The following is an 18,073-nucleotide window of genomic DNA, read 5'->3' on the forward strand; positions in this document are numbered from 1 at the left end:
GAAAATGAACTATTCCTGCGATGAGAAGCTCCCAGTCAGTTATTGATGAAGGCAGTTTCGCTGTTTCTGCCTTTCTCTTGCTCCCTTAAGAGTTCTTCATTTTTCCGAGAAAGATCCCGACGAAGCTTCTGAGTTTCAGCCAACAGTTCTTTATTACTCTTTGTCATCTTCTCCAGCGCATCTTGTAGGGCTTTATTTCGTTCCAACAATTCATGAACTTCTTGATTATCCTGGTTGGACTCCCCTGCCACCCTCTTGTTTGTGGTCCCCGGCTCTCTTGTCCCATGTTCTTCAATGCTGTATCTATCACAGAGCAGATTGATATCGTGCTGCATTTTCTCAAGCTGCTGAATGGCTCGATTATAGCGTTCACACAATGCTTCCTTCCCCTGCTCCAAGAGTTTGATAATTTCTGTAGTCAAGTCGTATAGCCGGTTAAGGGTCTCGTTGTACTTTTCGAGTTGTTGCACATGCTGTCGCGTCTGCTCAAGTTCCTGATGAAGGGCCTTGCTTTGTTGTTGAAGACTGCTGAGTAACTCAATCTCTGGGGACTTTTCTATAACGTTAAGTCTGAGATCTGCAAACTCCCTGATAGTGTTGGCGTTGCTCTGCAGCATATCCTTCAGGCTCTGGATGTCCCTTTTCAGGCTGGAGATGTGTTGGTCTTGCTCCTGAATCTTTGCGTTCAGATTTTCAACTTCTTGACCCTTGAGGACAAGCTTCTCCTCGTGATTGGCAACCTCCACTTCTGGATCTCTCGTCCTTGGCTGTTGGCGTAGGATTGACACGTTAGCATTGGCTACGGAGTGGTAAGACACGGACAACCTATCATTAACTAGTTGCCTTGGAAGTCTAACCATGCACAACTCTGAATAGGAAAGCTCGTTACCTTTTGAGATGTGTGAAACAAAACCCTTATCTCGTGGACTTGAGGCTGGCACGTCATGTTGACTAAGTTCGCGACAAGTGACGTCTGGAGAACCAGGGCCTGGAGGATATCAAACCAGAAGATGTGGATAACTCCTGAGGATGTTTTCGGGTTGAACTTTGAATCAGGATCCGACACTTGTCATTTTCTCAAAGCCCTCGTCGGCATTTTAACGAAATGGCTCTGGCAAACGGGCATGAAGCCGTTTATTGTATTTCCGTTCAACAAGATGCCTGAGTCCAACAGTCTTGTCCCTCTTTTCTTCCTCTGTTTTCTGGTTATGGCCAATCAGAGGAAGACTTGGTAGGATAAACCAAACAGGAGTGGCTACCCTGAGCGTTTGCACACCCAACACCACAACTCTTTCTCTGCTCCGTGCGAAATGGTCCCCTCCAGCGCCGGCGTCCTGGCGGCGTTCCGGAGGGCCCGCGATCAGAAGGTCAGAGAGCTCAAAGCTACGATGTCGGTCGTCGAGAAGCTGCTCTCCGCGCTCAAAGACGTCGAGAGGAACCTTACTGGCAACTACGAGAGAAAGGTTGGAAAGCAGATCATCACGAAGCTCCACTCCTTCATCCAAGTTTCGATGACCGATGGCCCCCAGCCCTCTTCCCCTGTGGTCTACCATTGGAACGGGCTAAAGCCGGGAGCCGAACAGTCAACCTGCGAAACAGCACAGGAAGCATCATATAGGAGTATTAAGACCAGAAGCTGAGCCGCCCCATCATGTCATGTTCTGCCTTATATGACGAAGCAACTCCTGCACACATGTACCGCGCGTAGTAAACGGAGAGTATCATGGCTGCTCGAAGAGTCCCTGAACCTAACGCCAATGTCCTTCGCCCTACTCCCTGTCCCAACACCCAATGATTGAAACAGACGTCAATACCAAGATCAGGATCGCACAAGCTGGGTTCCCTCAGCCACGCTCTCCGCCTTAACCCCCAAACCAACTCCTCCTCATGCCCCTCCCTAACCCAATCACACGGAAAATAAAAAAGCATCACATTTTTCCCCGGATATCATTTTCTCCGTCATTAATCTCCTTCAATAACCTCGGATGCTCCTCGATCAGTTTTACCCGTGAGATCATGCACATCACCTATTATCCCGGCCATACCAACCGCCCTACTCAACCCTGCTACCTTCTGTATCAGCTAGCTATTGAAGGTCTTCACTTCATCAGACCCTCAATGAAACGTTACTGTGGCGACAGAAGCTTGCCGTTATGTCCTCACCTCGGTTTGGAGATGCTCGTTGGCCTGCTTCTGCAAAATCCCCAGCTGCTGCCGCAAGGCAGCGATCTCCTTATACTTGGCCTCAAGCTCTAAGACCTGGGCCTGCTCCCGTTCACGGAGGGCAGCGTTTTCGGCGGCGAGGGCAGCAGCTTCAGCCTGCACACGGGCGAGTTCTTCAACGGCTACGGCCTTCTGTTGCCGGAGGGCATCCATCTGGGCGACGACGACGTCAGCCTGGGCACAGGCAGCCTTATCCGCTGCAAGGGCCTCCTCGAGCGCCTCACGGAGGGCATCAATCTTCGCGAATGAGTCGTCCAGCTCGGAGGTAAGCTGGTACACCTTGTTGTCTTGTGCGGCTAGTTGGTCGGTGAGATCAGCTATCGTCGCATTCTTTTCTTTCATTTGACGGTCTCTATCGATGAGTTGCTCGCACAAATTTGAAATTTTTTGTTCTGCGTCCCCAACGGCGTGATTATCGAGTTCGGTTGCGACGCAGTCCAGCCAGTCGTGGATTGAGGCCCACGCTTGGATGAGGAAGAGCAATTTGGTGATGTCGTCAAGTGTTATCTCCGTTTGTGAAGCACAAATCTGAAGGGACAAAGCTTCAAGTTCACTGGAGACTTTGCCCAGATACAGCGTCACGAAGTCGCCCAGCAAGGCCAGGATCTTGCGGCCTGTTGTGAAGGCGGTCGGAATGTGCTGGTGCATCAGGGTCCTTTGCCAGAAGGTATATGCCGCAATGCCAACAGTGAAGGCTCGGTGCTTGAGGTCCTGACAGTCAGTGGGCGGCGCAGGCGAAGATAGGGACTCACATTCGGCGAAAGACGACATGGTGCTGCTACAGTAGAGGGTCGTAGGGGGTGACTACGACAGGCAGAGCTTTTCGTACTAAGCAGAGAAAAAAAAAGAAAAAAGATAAAAGAGACAAAGACGCCCAGACGGAAAGGCAAGATGCTTTCGTCACTTCTACAAAAGTAAGAGAAGTGGTTGCGCCGGAGCCTGGGTGAAAGAAGTTGGTTGGGCAGTGAAAAATGGCTGTCTCAGGAAAGCTGTGTCATAGGCGCTGTGTTATAACGTTGTATGAAAAAGAGAAAAGGTTCGCGATCTAGTGTGTGGGAGGGAGGAAGAAACACTGCCTCTGGACTTTTTCGGAAGGAGGAAGAAATTCTCGAAATCGCGACTATGCAAAAGAAGCACAATAGCAAAGCATGAACGTGTGCATTGGGTGCGCAATACTTGCCGGCTGTTTTAACTATGTTATCCTTCCTGGATGGCAGTAGTGAACTTATCCGCGTCTCCTTTCCATCGTCCTGGCCGGCACTGCCCTGACCAGAGTTAATCAGACTTGTGAGCATTTTTACCGACTTTTCCATCCAGTTTATGAAATACCATTAACAGGCGGTACTATAGGAAAAAGCGTTATCGGTCTTCCATGGAAGGTAAAGTCAATCATGGATATCGGTCGTGGAAGCCAGTTCTTTCAGGTTAGTCTGTGATAGTCAACGTCAGCAGGCAATGCTCTAAAAAGGAGAGCTCTATGTAAGAACGGACAGAGATCTCTAGAAAACTCTATTCGTCAATCAAGGGAGATAGGAATACCTTAGCTTGTTCTCTATCTCCCCATAGTTTAGATGTACAAGATGTAAGCTATTAATTACTGAGGGACAAACCCTGGGCGAAACTCATTTTTCTGTTTCTCAAGTTATGACCTCTTCTTTTCTAGAACAGATTCTGAGTACCGACATCGCGCTTGATCTCTATCTCCAGCTCTATTGATACCACAAGAGTGTTTCTCATTTGGCTTGGGCTAGCAATTTGAGGTGTCCAGTGATTGAGCAGCTTGTACTTTTTGGACAGCTCACAAGAATAAGAGCTCTAGAAATGGAAATAAATTGAGATCACAAAAAGATGATTGACCAGTTCATCACCTCGGCAGCGGTGAGGTGACCGGCTAGGGAAAAGACCCCCGGGGAGGTTTTGCTTCATCATACTGCGGCGGCAGGAAAAACAAGCCCCTACCTATCACCGGGTTCACTTTTTTAGGATGGGTAGAATCGTTGCCTGCTGCTCGAGTTGATCTCCCGAGCTCGCGGTCAGCCGTGGAATTACCGACTGTTCTTTCAGGTGGCTGTGATCCTCTTACATGACTATTTGGCCCAGTGGGAGGAGCAGATTGTTGGCAGCGGTGCCACGAAAGTAATGTCTACAGTTTGGAAAGGGGCTGGGTTAGAAAGGCGCCGGAGGACGGGGGTAGTCCATGCTCTGGCAGCGAGAGATCTTCGGCGCCTGCTTCCCGAGCAAATGCGCACCTGTGTCTTTCATAGTACGTACCATTAAATCCCTGTCAACCAGCTTAGAAGAAGACAACAGAAGTACTCACCATTTCTTTCTTAACCACCAAAACTCTATCCTGACACCATAACGATATCCCTGATTGCCTAGCATAGCTCCAGCCTGTCTCTCTGTGACATCCTCCTTATATGCTCCTTCGTTATCATCCAGTCAATACATTTTCTTTATCCAACCTCAACCTCTTGTCCTGTTACCATCAGAATCACTACCCCTCTGGTGATCTAGTAGATCCCCAACATCTTCCCCAACTGGGCCCAGCGGCCTCTTCATGGACGCCATTATTGACTTATACGACGGTGCAGAAGTTTCCTGAAAGTTGGAGTCTTGGAGGGAGTCATTCAAGCGGCTTTTTTATATTGCGTAGATCCATCAGGTGGGTTGGGTACGCTAAACTCTTCAGGATGGTCCATGCCAGGTTGCTGTCCGTGGTTGTCTTTCGACTAAGATTGGGATGTATCTTGGCAGTATATATGAGTGGACAGGACAATTGCTTGAGTTGCTGATGCAGTTTCTCTATCACAGACTGCCATTCTTCTGGGGATATATATATGTGATAAATAAATGATTTCTGAGTTGATCTTGACATGAAGAGGGCGGGGATGAAGATCACACAGGAAGTTACTGGCACCTAGTTTCACTCTGAAGTGGCTTGGGCAGCTGCCACTTGGACTACATTGAAAAGTTCTTTGTTCGAGGTTCTGGGGCTCTTTACAGAGTTGTGATATGAACCCATTAATGCTCGACCCCTGATGTCTAAGCCATTGCCGCTCCCATGTCTCACAATCCAACCTGCTGCCAACGAACTGTCAAACTGTCACTAGTTATTCTTTCTCCTGCTCCTCATCACCCAGACTTTGGACGGCTTCCATGGAGCTACCAGGCCAGCTCCAGTCTTCTAGTCCATACCCAACATGGCGTTTCTGAAGAGTTCCCTCTGGCTTCGGCCACGCCCACGACAAAAGTCCAACCCCCCTCTCAACACACCACTGATATGTTGGCCCCATCCTCAGCCACCACTCCCCTCCGACCTCAATACCCCCTTGAAATGCCGTCCTTGTGGCCACGGTAACTCTCAACATCTCAGCAACACCAGGATTCTCCAAGGAGAGAGTCCTCCTCCCAGCATTTTGCCCCTGTTCATGAGTCTGAGCAGCGTCAAGAGAGGAACTACTCCCAAAAAACAGATCTAACAGCGAGTTAACTATGCAATCGACAATACCCTCTCTTCTTTCTTCGTCGAGTTCCAAAGATAACTGGTTATTCTCCTCTTGTAGCCTAGCGTTCTCTTCCTCTAGCCACTGAGCCCAGTCCCGCCACTGCCTGGTTTCCTCAGTCTCTTTGCAGACTTGGACCCAGAGGTCGCCAATTTCGGCTTTAAGTTGGGTGTTCTCCTTGCGAAGGGCTGTAAGCTCCTCTCTGGAGAATTGATCTTCCTCGGGGGTTTCGGCGTCGTCATGTTCCTCAATATCGATGTGGGTCTGCTCGGAGAAGGCTCTATCATCTTTATTTGAGGGTGTAACATCGTTTCCCGACATCTGTCCCCCCTCTCCTGATGTTCGTTCGTAGTCAAATTGCTTTGATCCCAACAGCCCATGGCCATTTTCTTCATCCACAAACCGGACCTTTCTCTTTCTTGAGTGTACATCCTCCTCTTCTCCCCCGTTCCCAGCCGAGGCCGCGCACCATTTGAGCTCTCCCAAACTACCCTTCATCCCTGTATCCCCCTCTTGTGATGGCCCTCTTGTTCTCGCATCCCATACATGCTCCTCCGCCCACAGTTCCCATGATGGTTCTCCAACAGTCAACCTCGTCGACCACTCCTTCTTCTTCCTTACTCCCCTAACCTGCTCCGATATAATAACTCTACCCTTGTTGACCTCTGAAATATAATGTTTCTTCTTCTTGTCCTCCTCTTCCTCCTTCCTCCTAACCCATTCGCCCCTCAGCTCCTCCAGCCTCTTGCGCAACTCCTCTCGCTTCCAGTCTTCGCCCTTGCTAATCCCCATCTCCATGTTGATATTATTGAGCCCCTCTCTTACAGGCCTTTCTGTCCTCGACTCAGTTGTTTCCGAACCCGAATCCGAATCCGAATCCGAATTCGAATTCGAATTCGAACTCGACCATGAATTCCTATCGCATGTTTTCGCGATCTCCCCCACCTTAGCCAGCTTCTCTTCCTGCTTCTGCCCCATGCCAACCCTCTCCCAGCGAGTGTCATTCTCCTGCTTGAGAAGCTCGATCTTGAAGTTCAGGCTGTCAACCTTCTTACCATAGCTCCGGACTTCCTGCTCGAGCCTCTTGATCTCGTGGAATAACTCGGCGATGGACACATCTTGTGAGGTTGAAGTCACAATGTCCTTTTCTTTGTCGGACAAGTCAGCTGTCGCGCTGGGGGGTTGGGGACAATCATATCTGGCTTCGGGGTGGATGGAAAGGAAGGGGATATTTGGGGGGTTGGTATTGAGTTTTGCGGAGAGACGTTGGAGAGCTTTTAGTACGTTGTCGTTGTTGCCATCATTGCTTTCGCACAGATCGGCAGGGAGTGCATGGGAATTGTTGTTGTTGTTGTTGTTATTGTTGTTGTTGAGGGGTTCGGTGATGTCGTCCATCATGGGTCGCGGGTGGTGTTCGTACTTAGGGTCGGTTGTGGGCGTGAGAGGATCGGAAGTAGCGTCGTCAGTCATGTTTTCTTTTTTGTTTTGTTTTGTTTTGTTTTTTACTAGGTAGAGAACTCGAGTCGTAGAAAATCCGAGGTTATGGATGATGAAATGGATCGGAGAGTCGGTGTGGATATGGGTTTTTAAGTAGGAAGTCGGCATGGCCTAAAGGAGGACCGACTTTGGGGAAGTGGGAGGAAAACACAATCGATGACTGTATACGTGAATAAGGCTGTGAAAAACAGACATACAAGACTAATAAAAATAAATAAATAAATAAATAAAAAATAACTAGTATTTTGCTTTATGTCGTCCAAACAGCCAAATCCCTATTCTTTACCCATACACGCGCTATATTCACACAAACCGCAAACCCATCCTCACTCAGTTTTCTCATTACCCCCCATACTCTAAATCCCCAACCCCAGCCTTTCTCCCCCCCCCCCCCCCTTTTTCCTCCCCCCTTTTCCTCCCCCCTTTTTAACTCCGTTTCCTAAAGTCCCTACGCCGCCCCAACAACAGCCAACCCTTCATAAATCCTCCTCCTAACCGCCAGCAACGTCCCCCAACCCCCTTTCTCTTCCTGATTCACACCTAATCCGATACTCTCCACCTCCACCCGTCCAGCTCCCGTCTTCCTGACTACAACGCTCCCGTCCACAAGCAGCGTGCCCTCCCCTCTAAACTCAGCTCTATGCCCCGCAGCCAGCAACCCCCTGCGCAAATCTGCTAATCTCAGATCGCCTACATGCAGCGGCTGCACGCCGCCGCTGCGGACTGTAGCTCCCGCGAGTTGGGGAGGGAGGATGTCTAACGTAGGTAAAGAGCGGTTGGCTGTTTCGGGTGTAGTCAACGGCACAGGGAGAGATAAATCCAACTTGGCGCGTTTCGAGTCCGGTTCTTGAGGTTGTTGTTGCTGCGCGGGTTGGGAGAGCGGCTCAACGCCGGGCGGCAGCAAAAGACCCGTGACGGTGACGATGCCGAGCCCGCGAACAGTCTGCCATTTGAGGTGTTTGACGAAGGAGTCGGTTAGCAGGACGGACCAGGCGTTGGTGTCGACGGAGGCGTTGATCGTTTCGTTTAGGAGGGGAGTAAAGATATCGGCGGAGACCGTCTTGGTCGGCATGGCCTCTGCTCCTTCGGGCTGAGAGGGAGCCGCGCCCAGGAGATTGCGGCAGTCTTCGGCTAGGGAGAGGGTTTCTTCTTCGGTGCCGCCTACGAGGATGAGCTTGCGGGGTTGGATGAGTGGAATGAGCATGTTCAGGCTGCGCTTGTCGTGCAAGCCGCTGAAGTCGACAAAGGCGATGCGCAGGTGTACTTGGACTGTCTGTTGAGCAACAACCAGCTTGGCTGGGCCGAGGACGGCTTCTTCGTCATCTTCCAGCTCATCGAGCTCGTCGCCGGGCTGGCCATCTGATGAAGCCGGGCCAGAGAGGGCGCCATCTCCCTCGTCAATGGAGCCCCGACGAGCAGGTCGTTTGGCCGGGGAGGTGGTGTTAGCCGTCGCGGCAGCGACATCGTCGAACTTGCGCTTCTTGCCGAGGTTGTGCTCCGGCTTCGAAGCATCCTGGGTATTCGCAGCCGCCGCAGCATCAGCCTCATCTTCCCTCTCCTCAGCACGCAGATAATCCTCCGGCCTGATCAACTCGCCAAACTCATCAACCCTCTTTCTCCTCAGCACCGTAGGAAACATCCTCTCCCTGCCTTTCTTATTCCTCACATCAAAGTCGTAAACGCCCTTCTTCTTGAGCAATATCGTAATCCCCAAATCCTCATCCGTCAACACAACCTTCTTCCTGCTCGCCTGTCCAATCGTCGTCGACACGTTCAACGCCTTGCCCTGCTGCTCTGTCTCTGACTCCTCTGATTCGGTCGTTGTCTCCGACGCGTCGTCAACCACGTCAGCCGACGCCTCTAGCGCCCCAGCCGCGCCACCGGACCGCAGCGTTGCCTGTAGCTGGCGCTGTGTCGCTAACCACTGCTGGTAGACTGTCAGCTCGGAGCCCTCGAGCGGGTGACGCGTGGATTCGGGCACGCTGAGCTCCCGCCCGCCACCATACACTTGCTCGAAGGTGTCGCCGGAGGCGGTCTGTTCGACCGCAACGCCGTCGCGCCGCTCGCGCCACCAGTCCCATAGCATACGGGCGATGGAAGGGCGGTCGGGGTTCGCGAGGTTGGGTTTCTCGGTTAGGATGACCAGGTTGCGTGCGTCGGAGGCGATAGCCTTCAACACGTCCTTGGAGAAGCCCCAATCCAAGCTCGTATCCGTAGCCAAGATGACAGTGCCCTTGGGCGACTCCCCTTCCGGCGGGGATGTCGCCTGCTGCAGGACACGCTCAATCTGGGCCTTGCGCTCGAGCAGGCGGAGATACTTAAAGTCGAACGGGCCCGCTTCCTTAGCCTTATTCCCTCCGCTGGCATTAGCCCCGCCATTTGTCGTCCTTGCGCCGCCGGCAACAGCCTCAAACTCCCGCACAATGCTATCATCCATCCACTCGAGCATACTCCTCGCATTGCGCATCGTGCTCCCCACGCTGCGCCCAGCAAGATACAATTTCGTCCCCTTGAACACCTCATTCTCCTTCGCAACCTCCGTCCTCCAGGCATGCTCTAGTAGGTACGCCAGCTCCAGCACGCGCGCACTCGAATCCACAGGGATCAACACCGTCCCACCCCGCGCAATACACAACTTCACACTCTCGAGCAGCTGCTCGTCCCTCCGTGCCCTAGGCAGCGCCGCATCAGGCGTGCGACTGCTACACACGAGCGCGGTCGGTTTCCTCAGCGGCTCGATCACCTCAGTACCTACCGCCGCACCATGCCCGCCACCGAGCCAGGCTGCGCCCGCGAAGACATTCTCGCGCGCTTGGTTCCAGTCGACGGCGTAGACGATGGACTCGAGTCCATGCTGGATGTGCCAGATTGTGCCGCCGAGGGAGTGGCCCGAGTTGTAGGCGGTGATGGTGAGCCCATTGAGAGGGGGTGAGAAGGGGGAGGGAAGGGGTTGGTGTGGCTGGGAATATTTGAGGGGCTGGATGAGGGAGAAGTAACGGATGATTTCGTCGGGGGTTGGGGGCTGGAGCAGGAGGGAGGAGGGCAACTCAGCACCGCCGGCGGCTTGGGGGAAGGCAAACGCGGTTTCGGCGAGGGAGGACTTAGGGATGGTCGTAGCAGCGCGGGGGTTCGACGCGTACAGGTCCTGGGTCAGAGTGCGACCCAGATCGATCACCGGTCGGGTCGCATACACCGGGATGCGTGTGAACAGCGGGAAGTGTTTGCAGCAGTGGGCGTAGGCGCCGAGGTGGTTGATGGTCGCGTGCGTGAGCAGGATCAGCGAGAGGGTCGGGACGTGTTTCTCGAGTTCGCGCAGGAGGGAAGGGTCAAAGGACTCGTCCCAGCCGACATCAATTAGGACCTTGACGCCGCCGTCTAGCTCAAGCAGCGACTGTGAGGCGGTCGACTCGGAGCGGGCGCCGAGGAGGGGTGTGAAGGAAAACATGTTACATGGCGTGCCGGCGGCTATTAGATACGGTTTTGTCGGTCAATTGAGTGTCGTTCTCGCAGTTTGGAACCTTGTAGATTGTTTTTTTTTGGGGGGAGGTCGAGGATGATGAGGTTGGCGACGGCAACGGTGTTGATGAAAAAGTGATGGAAGGCTGAGCTTCTTTGTCGCGTGGACCGCGTCAGAAGGCTGAAAACTGGCTGCCCATCTTTCTTCTGATTGGCTGATTCGAAGGTTGAAAATGGACCCACACACAGGCCCAGGAACGGACCCTGCAGCCAAGCCAGGGTCAGGCCAAGGCGGGACGCCAAGACAAGAATGCCAAGAACACAACAGTGGGGGGGCCCACCTAGAACAGCAGGTGGGGACGGAGACAGTGGGGCGCCCAAAAGGACAACTTTTGTGTCGACGAGGGGACCCTCTTGGACTCTGCGGCGCTTCAGGTGCAAGTGCAAGTGCAAGTGCAAGTTCAAGCGCAACTGCCTGAGGCTTGAGGCCAAAGCAGAGGAGGAGCCTGGAACAGGAGAGGAAGTGGGCCCAAACACACCACTCCTTCCCTCAACACCGCATTCTATCACCACCACTGCCGCCGTCGACTTTTTTACTTTCGAGTAATCGTCTGGTGGGCAGTGACAGTCGAGCCCCGACAAATCGAACGGCATCCATCCGTTCAACGAGTCGATTCCTCGATATCAAACGAAGTGATTATGAGGACCGCGTGCCACAGAGACGACGACGAGCACGACGATACCCACGCAACCCATCTGCGGTAACACAGCGATTAATTAGACAGAGTCCGACTAAACTACCTATCAAAAGACATCTTACCAGATATTCGACTCAGGTCCTGATACCTTGCCCTCACCGCCATGTCCGAGTACGCCATGTACCACGCCCTCGGCTACGGCGAGCCACTCGACCCGAACGACCCCTCGCGCACCACCCAGCCCGCTCCTCCCCAATTTCAGCCGCCGATTGCACCGAACCCATACCAGCAGCAGCAGCAGCAGCAGGCCCCCCGTATGGCGCTCCCCCGGGACCCCATCCCGCTGCCCCTCTTGCTCCAGGAGCCCCCGCCGACACACTCGCGGCCCAGATGGGCGCCATGAGCCTGGGAGACGGCCAACACCATGCCCCGACAACAGCGAAGAAGAAGAAGCGGGACCGCCATGCCTACCACACGGTCGAGGCGCCAGCCGGCTCGTCGCAGCCCTTCAACGGCATCCCCCCGGCCGGCACGCCAGCTACGGCCTACCTCAACAACGACCCCAGCGTCGCCCACAGCCAGTTTCCTGCGCCTGTGAACCCACCGTTTACCCCAACGCCCGCGTCGCCCCTCGAGTTCGCTGCTAGACAAGGTCACGAGGGCGTCCCAGCCGCCGTCTCAACTCAGAGCGGTCCGGGGAGCGGCGCCGGGAGACCGTCGCCCGACGAGATGCCCAGCGTCCCCGTATCGCGCGACTCAGTACAGCCACACTACTATAACAACGTATATCCGACCTTCCAGCGCTTGGTTCCTCCCCCTGCGACCGTCTCATACGTCGCTTTCGATCAGGGCAATGCCTCGCCCAAGTTCGCGCGCTTGACGCTGAACAGCATCCCCGCCACGGCCGATGGCTTGAAGATGACAGCACTGCCTCTCGGTCTCATCCTGCAGCCTCTGGCTCCATTGCAGGCCGGCGAGCTTGAGATTCCAGTCTTGGACTTTGGTGATGCAGGCCCCCCGCGCTGCCACCGCTGCCGTGCCTACATCAATCCCTTTATGGTGTTCCGTCAAGGCGGCAACAAGTTCGTGTGCAACCTGTGCGGCTACCCGAACGATACCCCTCCCGAGTACTTCTGCGCTACCTCTCCTCAAGGGATCCGCATCGACCGCGACCAGCGTCCCGAGCTGACGCGCGGCACCGTCGAGTTCCTCGTGCCCAAGGAGTACTGGACGCGTGAGCCCGTGCCGCTGCGGTACCTCTTCGTTATCGATGTGACCCAGGACTCGTACAACAAGGGCTTTTTGGAGGCATTCTGCGACGGTATCTTGAGGGCATTGTACGCGCCTGATCCGGCGGACGAGCAGCCTGCGGACGAGAATGGCGAGCTGCCGCGCAGGATACCCCCCGGCGCCAAGGTCGGCTTTATCACGTACGACAAGGAGGTACACTTCTACAATGTCAGCCCGGCCCTCGAGCAGGCCCAGATGATTGTCATGCCTGATATCGAGGACCCCTTCGTGCCGTTGGGCGATGGACTTTTCGTTGATCCCTACGAGAGCAAGGCCGTCATCACCTCTCTGTTGACCCGCCTGCCTCAGATGTTTTCGACCATCAAGAACCCCGAGCCAGCTCTGCTGGCAACGCTGACTGCCGCTGTGGCTGCCCTGGAGAAGACAGGAGGCAAGATCTTTTGCTCACTGTCCGCACTGCCGACCTGGGGCCCCGGCCGTCTCTTCATGCGCGACGACGGCAAGCACCCCGGCGGCGAGCCCGACAAGAAGCTCTTCAGCACCGAGCACCCCGCCTGGCGCAAGATGGCCGACAAGATGGTCTCGATTGGCGCCGGCGTCGACTTCTTCATGGCCTCTCCCTCCGGCGGCTACCTCGACATCGCGACCGTCGGCTACGTCGCCGCTACCACCGGCGGGGAAACCTTCTACTACCCCAACTTCATCGCCGCCCGCGACACGGCCAAGCTCGCCCTCGAGATCAAGCACGCCGTCACCCGCGAAACAGGCTATCAGGCCCTCATGAAGGTCCGCTGCTCCAACGGCCTGCAGGTGTCCGCCTACCACGGCAACTTCGTCCAGCACACCTTCGGCGCAGACCTCGAGATCGGCGTGATCGACGCCGACAAGGCCTTGGGTGTCACCTTCGCCTACGACGGCAAGCTCGACCCCAAGCTCGACGCGCACTTCCAGGCTGCTCTGCTGTATACCTCCTCCTCCGGCCAACGCCGCGTGCGCTGCATCAACGTGGTCGCCTCCGTCGCCGAGAACGCCCGCGACTGCATCAAATTCGTCGACCAAGACGCCGTGGTGACCCTCATCGCCAAGGAAGCCTCCACCCGCCTCGCCACAACGAGCGCGACTCTCAAAGACATCCGCGCCTCCATCCAGGAGCGCACTATCGACGTCCTCGCCAACTACCGCAAGCACTTCCTCACCGTGCCGCACCCCCCCGGCCAGCTGGTCATGCCCGAGCGACTCAAAGAATTTGCCATGTACATGCTCGCCATGCTCAAATGCCGCGCCTTCAAGGGCGGCGCCGAGCCCACCGATCGCCGCGTCCACGATATGCGGCTAATCCGCTCGGTTGGTGCCCGTGAGCTGTCGTACTACCTCTACCCGCGCATCATCCCGATCCATAACCTTGCCCCCGAGGACGGGTTTCCGGATGAGCAGAGTGGAGGAAACCTCCGCATGCCAGCCTCGCTGCGCGCAAGCTTCGCGCGGGTCGAGCCCGGCGGCGTGTACATCGTTGATAATGGGCAGATCTGCATCCTCTGGTTCCATGCGCAAACATCCCCCAACCTGCTCATGGACCTGTTTGGAGAGGACAAGACCAGCTTGCAGAGCCTCGATCCGTACGTCAGCGAGCTACCGGTGCTGCAGACGCATCTGAACGCGCAGGTGCGGAATATACTCGAATTTTTGAGGACCATGCGCGGGAGCAAGGGGCTGGTGGTGCAGATTGCTAGGCAGGGGATTGATGGGGCGGAGTTTGAGTTTGCGAGGATGTTGGTCGAGGATAGGAATAATGAGGCGAGTGGGTATGTGGATTGGTTGGTGAATATACATCGGGGGGTGCAGTTGGAGGTGAGTCCGCATGGTTAAATTTTTCTTTCTTTCTTTCTTTCTTTTTCCCTTATCCCTGTAGTTTTTTTACCCGTGAGATTGATGGAGTTGGAGGGTGAGTGTGGGCTTTGATGCTCGGTCATCGGGGGTTGTTTCGGAGCATCCATATACTAACTTTATTTGTAACAGCTTGCCGGCCAGCGGAAACGTGAAGACGGAGGCAGCCACGACTCGAGCGGTCTGGCTGGTTTCTCCGGGTTGAGGCCAATGTATTGGTAAGGAGGTAGTTGGTTGAAGGTTGGAAGAAGAGGAGATGTGTCGAATAGGTGCAGGGTTGCGCGTGTGAACAGGCTAGGCTGTAATGGAATAGGATGGAATGAGCCGCTCAGGAGGGACCTGAAGAGAAAGCGGGCAAGCATGGTACTATACAGTTCACCCAGATAACGTGTGGGTGCATAGGCGCAGATATATACCGTTGACACAAATACAGTTGCCGTAGTCTCTCATGTGATCTTCTTCTCGTTTCGTCTTGCCCAGGCTATGAGACGTTCAAGTCTGCCTCCTGGTACCGGTCTCTCGAAGTACCTGCCTATGGCTCGGCTTCCTGATCATGGGTGATTGGAAAACCATATTTATGCTAGCCACGTTATTTTATTGATAGTCTCTAACGTCTTAAGTTCCTGGGCGGTTGGAATGCTGTCTTTTGTCTCCTTACCTTGCGTTGTCTTCTGCGATCTGTCTTTCCTGCCTCCTGTGTTACTCCATCTAGACACCATAACCACGCCTAATCTGCAAAAAGTAACATAAACAAACAACGAGAAGATAAAAGGAGCGAACAGGCAAAGAAGGGGAAAAAAAAAACAAGAAAAACATACAACACGGGGGATTCCCCAGTCGTCACCGACCTGAGTACTAACCCCGCCCTCAGTGGCTTGTCTATGGGAGAGCGGACGGGATCCCGAATTTTCCACTGGGTATGGTCGTATGTGCTAGGCATGAGCAACTGGTCTGTTAATATACCTAGAGGCCCAGAGATACAGCATTGCCATGAAGCATGTCGGTTGTTGACGTCTAAACGTGATGTTTAAGGTTTGCGTCGACGCTAACCCAGCAGGCTTTGATTACGTAATTAAAAGACAGGGGGTGTCATCACTCCTTAGCTGCGGCCGTCCTGGCACCTCCTGTGCTAACAATCCCGCGGTATAAGGGATCCCAGCGCCATATGACACAATCTCCCGAGCCTCTTCTGGCTACGCGGCAAGAATCTCGGCCGTTCGATGTTAGTGTCAATGTCAACCTTAACTCACCGCTGTCCCCCGGTTCAGATGATCAAATCGTGGGGGCTGTGCTAGCTTTACAGACTGCAGCCAGGAAAGAGAGTCTGTTGACTCAGCAGAGTTGACAGGGACGTTATCACTGGTTACCGTAGTCATTAGAAGAGCTCAGGCTTTTCGGAGACGGGCGTTGGGATCGGATCATTGAGACTCCGGCAAATGCTTGCAGTTGGGACAGTGCAATCACTGGGGGTATCTCCTTGCTTGAGAAGATTAAGATACGTACAAATCAGTCTTTTTGGCATATAATGATACTCGTTGGTTACATATCGATATATTGACGGCACATGCCAGGGACTGGAGCGGGAAGAAGTGGGGTGATCGTCCTCCCAAAATTGTTAAGCCTTTTTTTTTTAAAGTCCGATCCTAAGAGATAAGCTTGGTAGTGTTGGTTCAAGGTGTTTATGCTCTCTTTCGGGGATTGACAATTGCGCGGGGGCGGAATGTCCGCGTCATAGGTCAAATGTAGTGCAGATCTTTCTTGAGCCGCAATCCTCTTCTTCTACGTTATCCCTAAAGCTCTATGCTATCCTCTTCTTCTTCGTCATACCTTCCTAGCCACGTTTCGTTGCTGATTTTCAGAGACAAAATGCGACCCTTCCGTTCTGGAAAGCTAACAAGCGGTGAAGTTAACAGGAACTCAAACCCCTCAATATCACCAAGTCTAAGACCTACTCCTCGTGTCTCCCGCTCTTTGCTCTGCATGTAACGTTGCACAACCTTACTCCCGCTGCCCTTAGCCACTCTGTCACAGGAGTTCCCTAGCCTTGCACCCCTGAGACATCCTCATTAAGAAAGAGCTGAAGACTGTTGGCGATAACTCCGACACTACCATACATGTTGTTGAAGAGGACACGGCGAACTGCATACCGATGTGGAACAGGTTAATCACTCAGAGTCCTGTTTGAGATCGAGTTGGACAGATCGCGATCCTGTTGGTTTGTTGAGTTTTGTGCATGGTGATTTGCTTGAGGGTTTCACGTCTTCAATGGGCTGCCTGGTGTAGAAGTTAAGCTCTCATGTCTAACTTTTGTGGGCTGCCCCTGTTGGTTCATTCTAGCATCCTCTTCACGGTCGTATAACCTCATTTGAGTCTATGTCCTCGTTCCTGAGCTCTCTTCCTGAATAGTGCCACCCATCCATTCCCATTGGGAGCAGTCCAGGATTTCGGAAAGTCCGATCTGTAAAGTTGTGGACCACGGCCCAATCGGCAGTTGGTAGTCAGTGTCAATTATCGGCCGCAAGGCAATTGGAAGATCGCTGGCGGTGTTCGCTACCTGATTACTTACCTAGTTGTATCTCATGGAGTGGCGGATCATCACAACCCATCACGAAGTGAATAGCATGACTATCCCCAGCAGGTGTCTGAAATGACCGGGTCAATTTCGCACTGAAGATTATCTGAGTTTAATTACCCTTGTTTGCTACGGGACGGTGAAATGCCGGTGAATACATGCATGAATCTCTTCCCTTATGCCTTGATTTGCCCCCTTTTGAAACCAAAAATTGTTGTGGCTTTTCTCAACTCCCTCTAAGCCTTTGTTTCTGATCTCTCAATACCATCATAGCCCCCCCACCAGCTACCGGTTACTCACCGAGAACTTCCCCTCCACCCAACTTTCACATCTAACATCCATGCATGTCACATGCAAGTCACCCAACCCAGCATGTATGTTTTGCATCACGGGGTCGAGGCAGCCACCAGCGCTTGATGAGCTATCACCATGTTCATGAAACTGCTTGCTCATAGTTCAGCTCTTTCTCAATGGCATTGTTGGATTGCATTGTTGGCAGTTGCTTGTTCCATCAGAGTTGGGCTCCTTAACTTCCAGACAAGGATAGAGTCGGACTCAAGATGGTCTTCTTTGTCAATGAGTAACATAAGATAGAGTATGTCCCCAGAACGCAGATGCAAGTTTTTCCAGTGAGCCACGAGCAAGGGAAACCGACACTCTGTAGTTTCGGGGGCAATTTCAGCCTACCTAGACACTCCCAAACAAAGTTTCTTTCCTCCCCATCCCTCACACCTTCACCCTATCTCATCAACTTCCCCACACAACTCTAGGTTTAGGTAGTCCCCGAGGGATCTATACCCTGTCTCTCACCCACAGCAGCCAATCTGTGTAATCGCCGACCAGCCAACCCCTCAATATCCCCCTTAAATCTCCCATTGGTCGAACCCTAAGAGCCACAAACGCCTTCTGCCCAATTCTGCCACAGCCGCAGCCGCAGCCTTATCTGTTCTCAGATCCTGATCTCTTACCCCCTCAATCCTCAAACA

The 18,073-nt window shown here is 53.5% G+C and overlaps 6 protein-coding genes across 6 annotated transcripts; 2 read left to right on the plus strand and 4 right to left on the minus strand.

Annotated features, from left to right (window-relative positions):
* Window positions 1-35: 35 nt before the first annotated feature.
* On the minus strand, window positions 36-946 carry CTHT_0016980 (uncharacterized protein; the record flags this gene model as incomplete). The annotated part of the gene is made up of 2 exons (XM_006692137.1): window positions 36-767; window positions 890-946. The coding sequence occupies 2 exons, from the start codon at window positions 944-946 to the stop codon at window positions 36-38; spliced, it is 789 nt and encodes a 262-aa protein (XP_006692200.1).
* A 364-nt stretch (window positions 947-1,310) lies between these two features.
* Window positions 1,311-1,640, plus strand: CTHT_0016990 (uncharacterized protein; the record flags this gene model as incomplete). Its single annotated transcript, XM_006692138.1, has 1 exon — window positions 1,311-1,640. One exon carries the CDS (start codon window positions 1,311-1,313, stop codon window positions 1,638-1,640), a length of 330 nt encoding a protein of 109 aa, XP_006692201.1.
* A 511-nt stretch (window positions 1,641-2,151) lies between these two features.
* Window positions 2,152-2,994, minus strand: CTHT_0017000 (uncharacterized protein; the record flags this gene model as incomplete). The annotated part of the gene is made up of 1 exon (XM_006692139.1): window positions 2,152-2,994. One exon carries the CDS (start codon window positions 2,992-2,994, stop codon window positions 2,152-2,154), a length of 843 nt encoding a protein of 280 aa, XP_006692202.1.
* Window positions 2,995-5,336: 2,342 nt separating this feature from the next.
* On the minus strand, window positions 5,337-7,199 carry CTHT_0017010 (uncharacterized protein; the record flags this gene model as incomplete). Its single annotated transcript, XM_006692140.1, has 1 exon — window positions 5,337-7,199. The coding sequence occupies one exon, from the start codon at window positions 7,197-7,199 to the stop codon at window positions 5,337-5,339; it is 1,863 nt and encodes a 620-aa protein (XP_006692203.1).
* Window positions 7,200-7,674: 475 nt separating this feature from the next.
* CTHT_0017020 (putative cleavage and polyadenylation protein) lies at window positions 7,675-10,671 on the minus strand (the record flags this gene model as incomplete). Its single annotated transcript, XM_006692141.1, has 1 exon — window positions 7,675-10,671. One exon carries the CDS (start codon window positions 10,669-10,671, stop codon window positions 7,675-7,677), a length of 2,997 nt encoding a protein of 998 aa, XP_006692204.1.
* Window positions 10,672-11,543: 872 nt separating this feature from the next.
* Window positions 11,544-14,737, plus strand: CTHT_0017030 (putative ER to golgi transport protein; the record flags this gene model as incomplete). Its single annotated transcript, XM_006692142.1, has 3 exons — window positions 11,544-11,694; window positions 11,742-14,479; window positions 14,648-14,737. The coding sequence occupies 3 exons, from the start codon at window positions 11,544-11,546 to the stop codon at window positions 14,735-14,737; spliced, it is 2,979 nt and encodes a 992-aa protein (XP_006692205.1).
* Between the last annotated feature and the right edge of the window lie 3,336 nt (window positions 14,738-18,073).

This window comes from Thermochaetoides thermophila, assembly GCF_000221225.1.
Source record: "Thermochaetoides thermophila DSM 1495 unplaced genomic scaffold scf7180000011815, whole genome shotgun sequence".
NCBI classification, from domain to species: domain Eukaryota; kingdom Fungi; phylum Ascomycota; class Sordariomycetes; order Sordariales; family Chaetomiaceae; genus Thermochaetoides; species Thermochaetoides thermophila.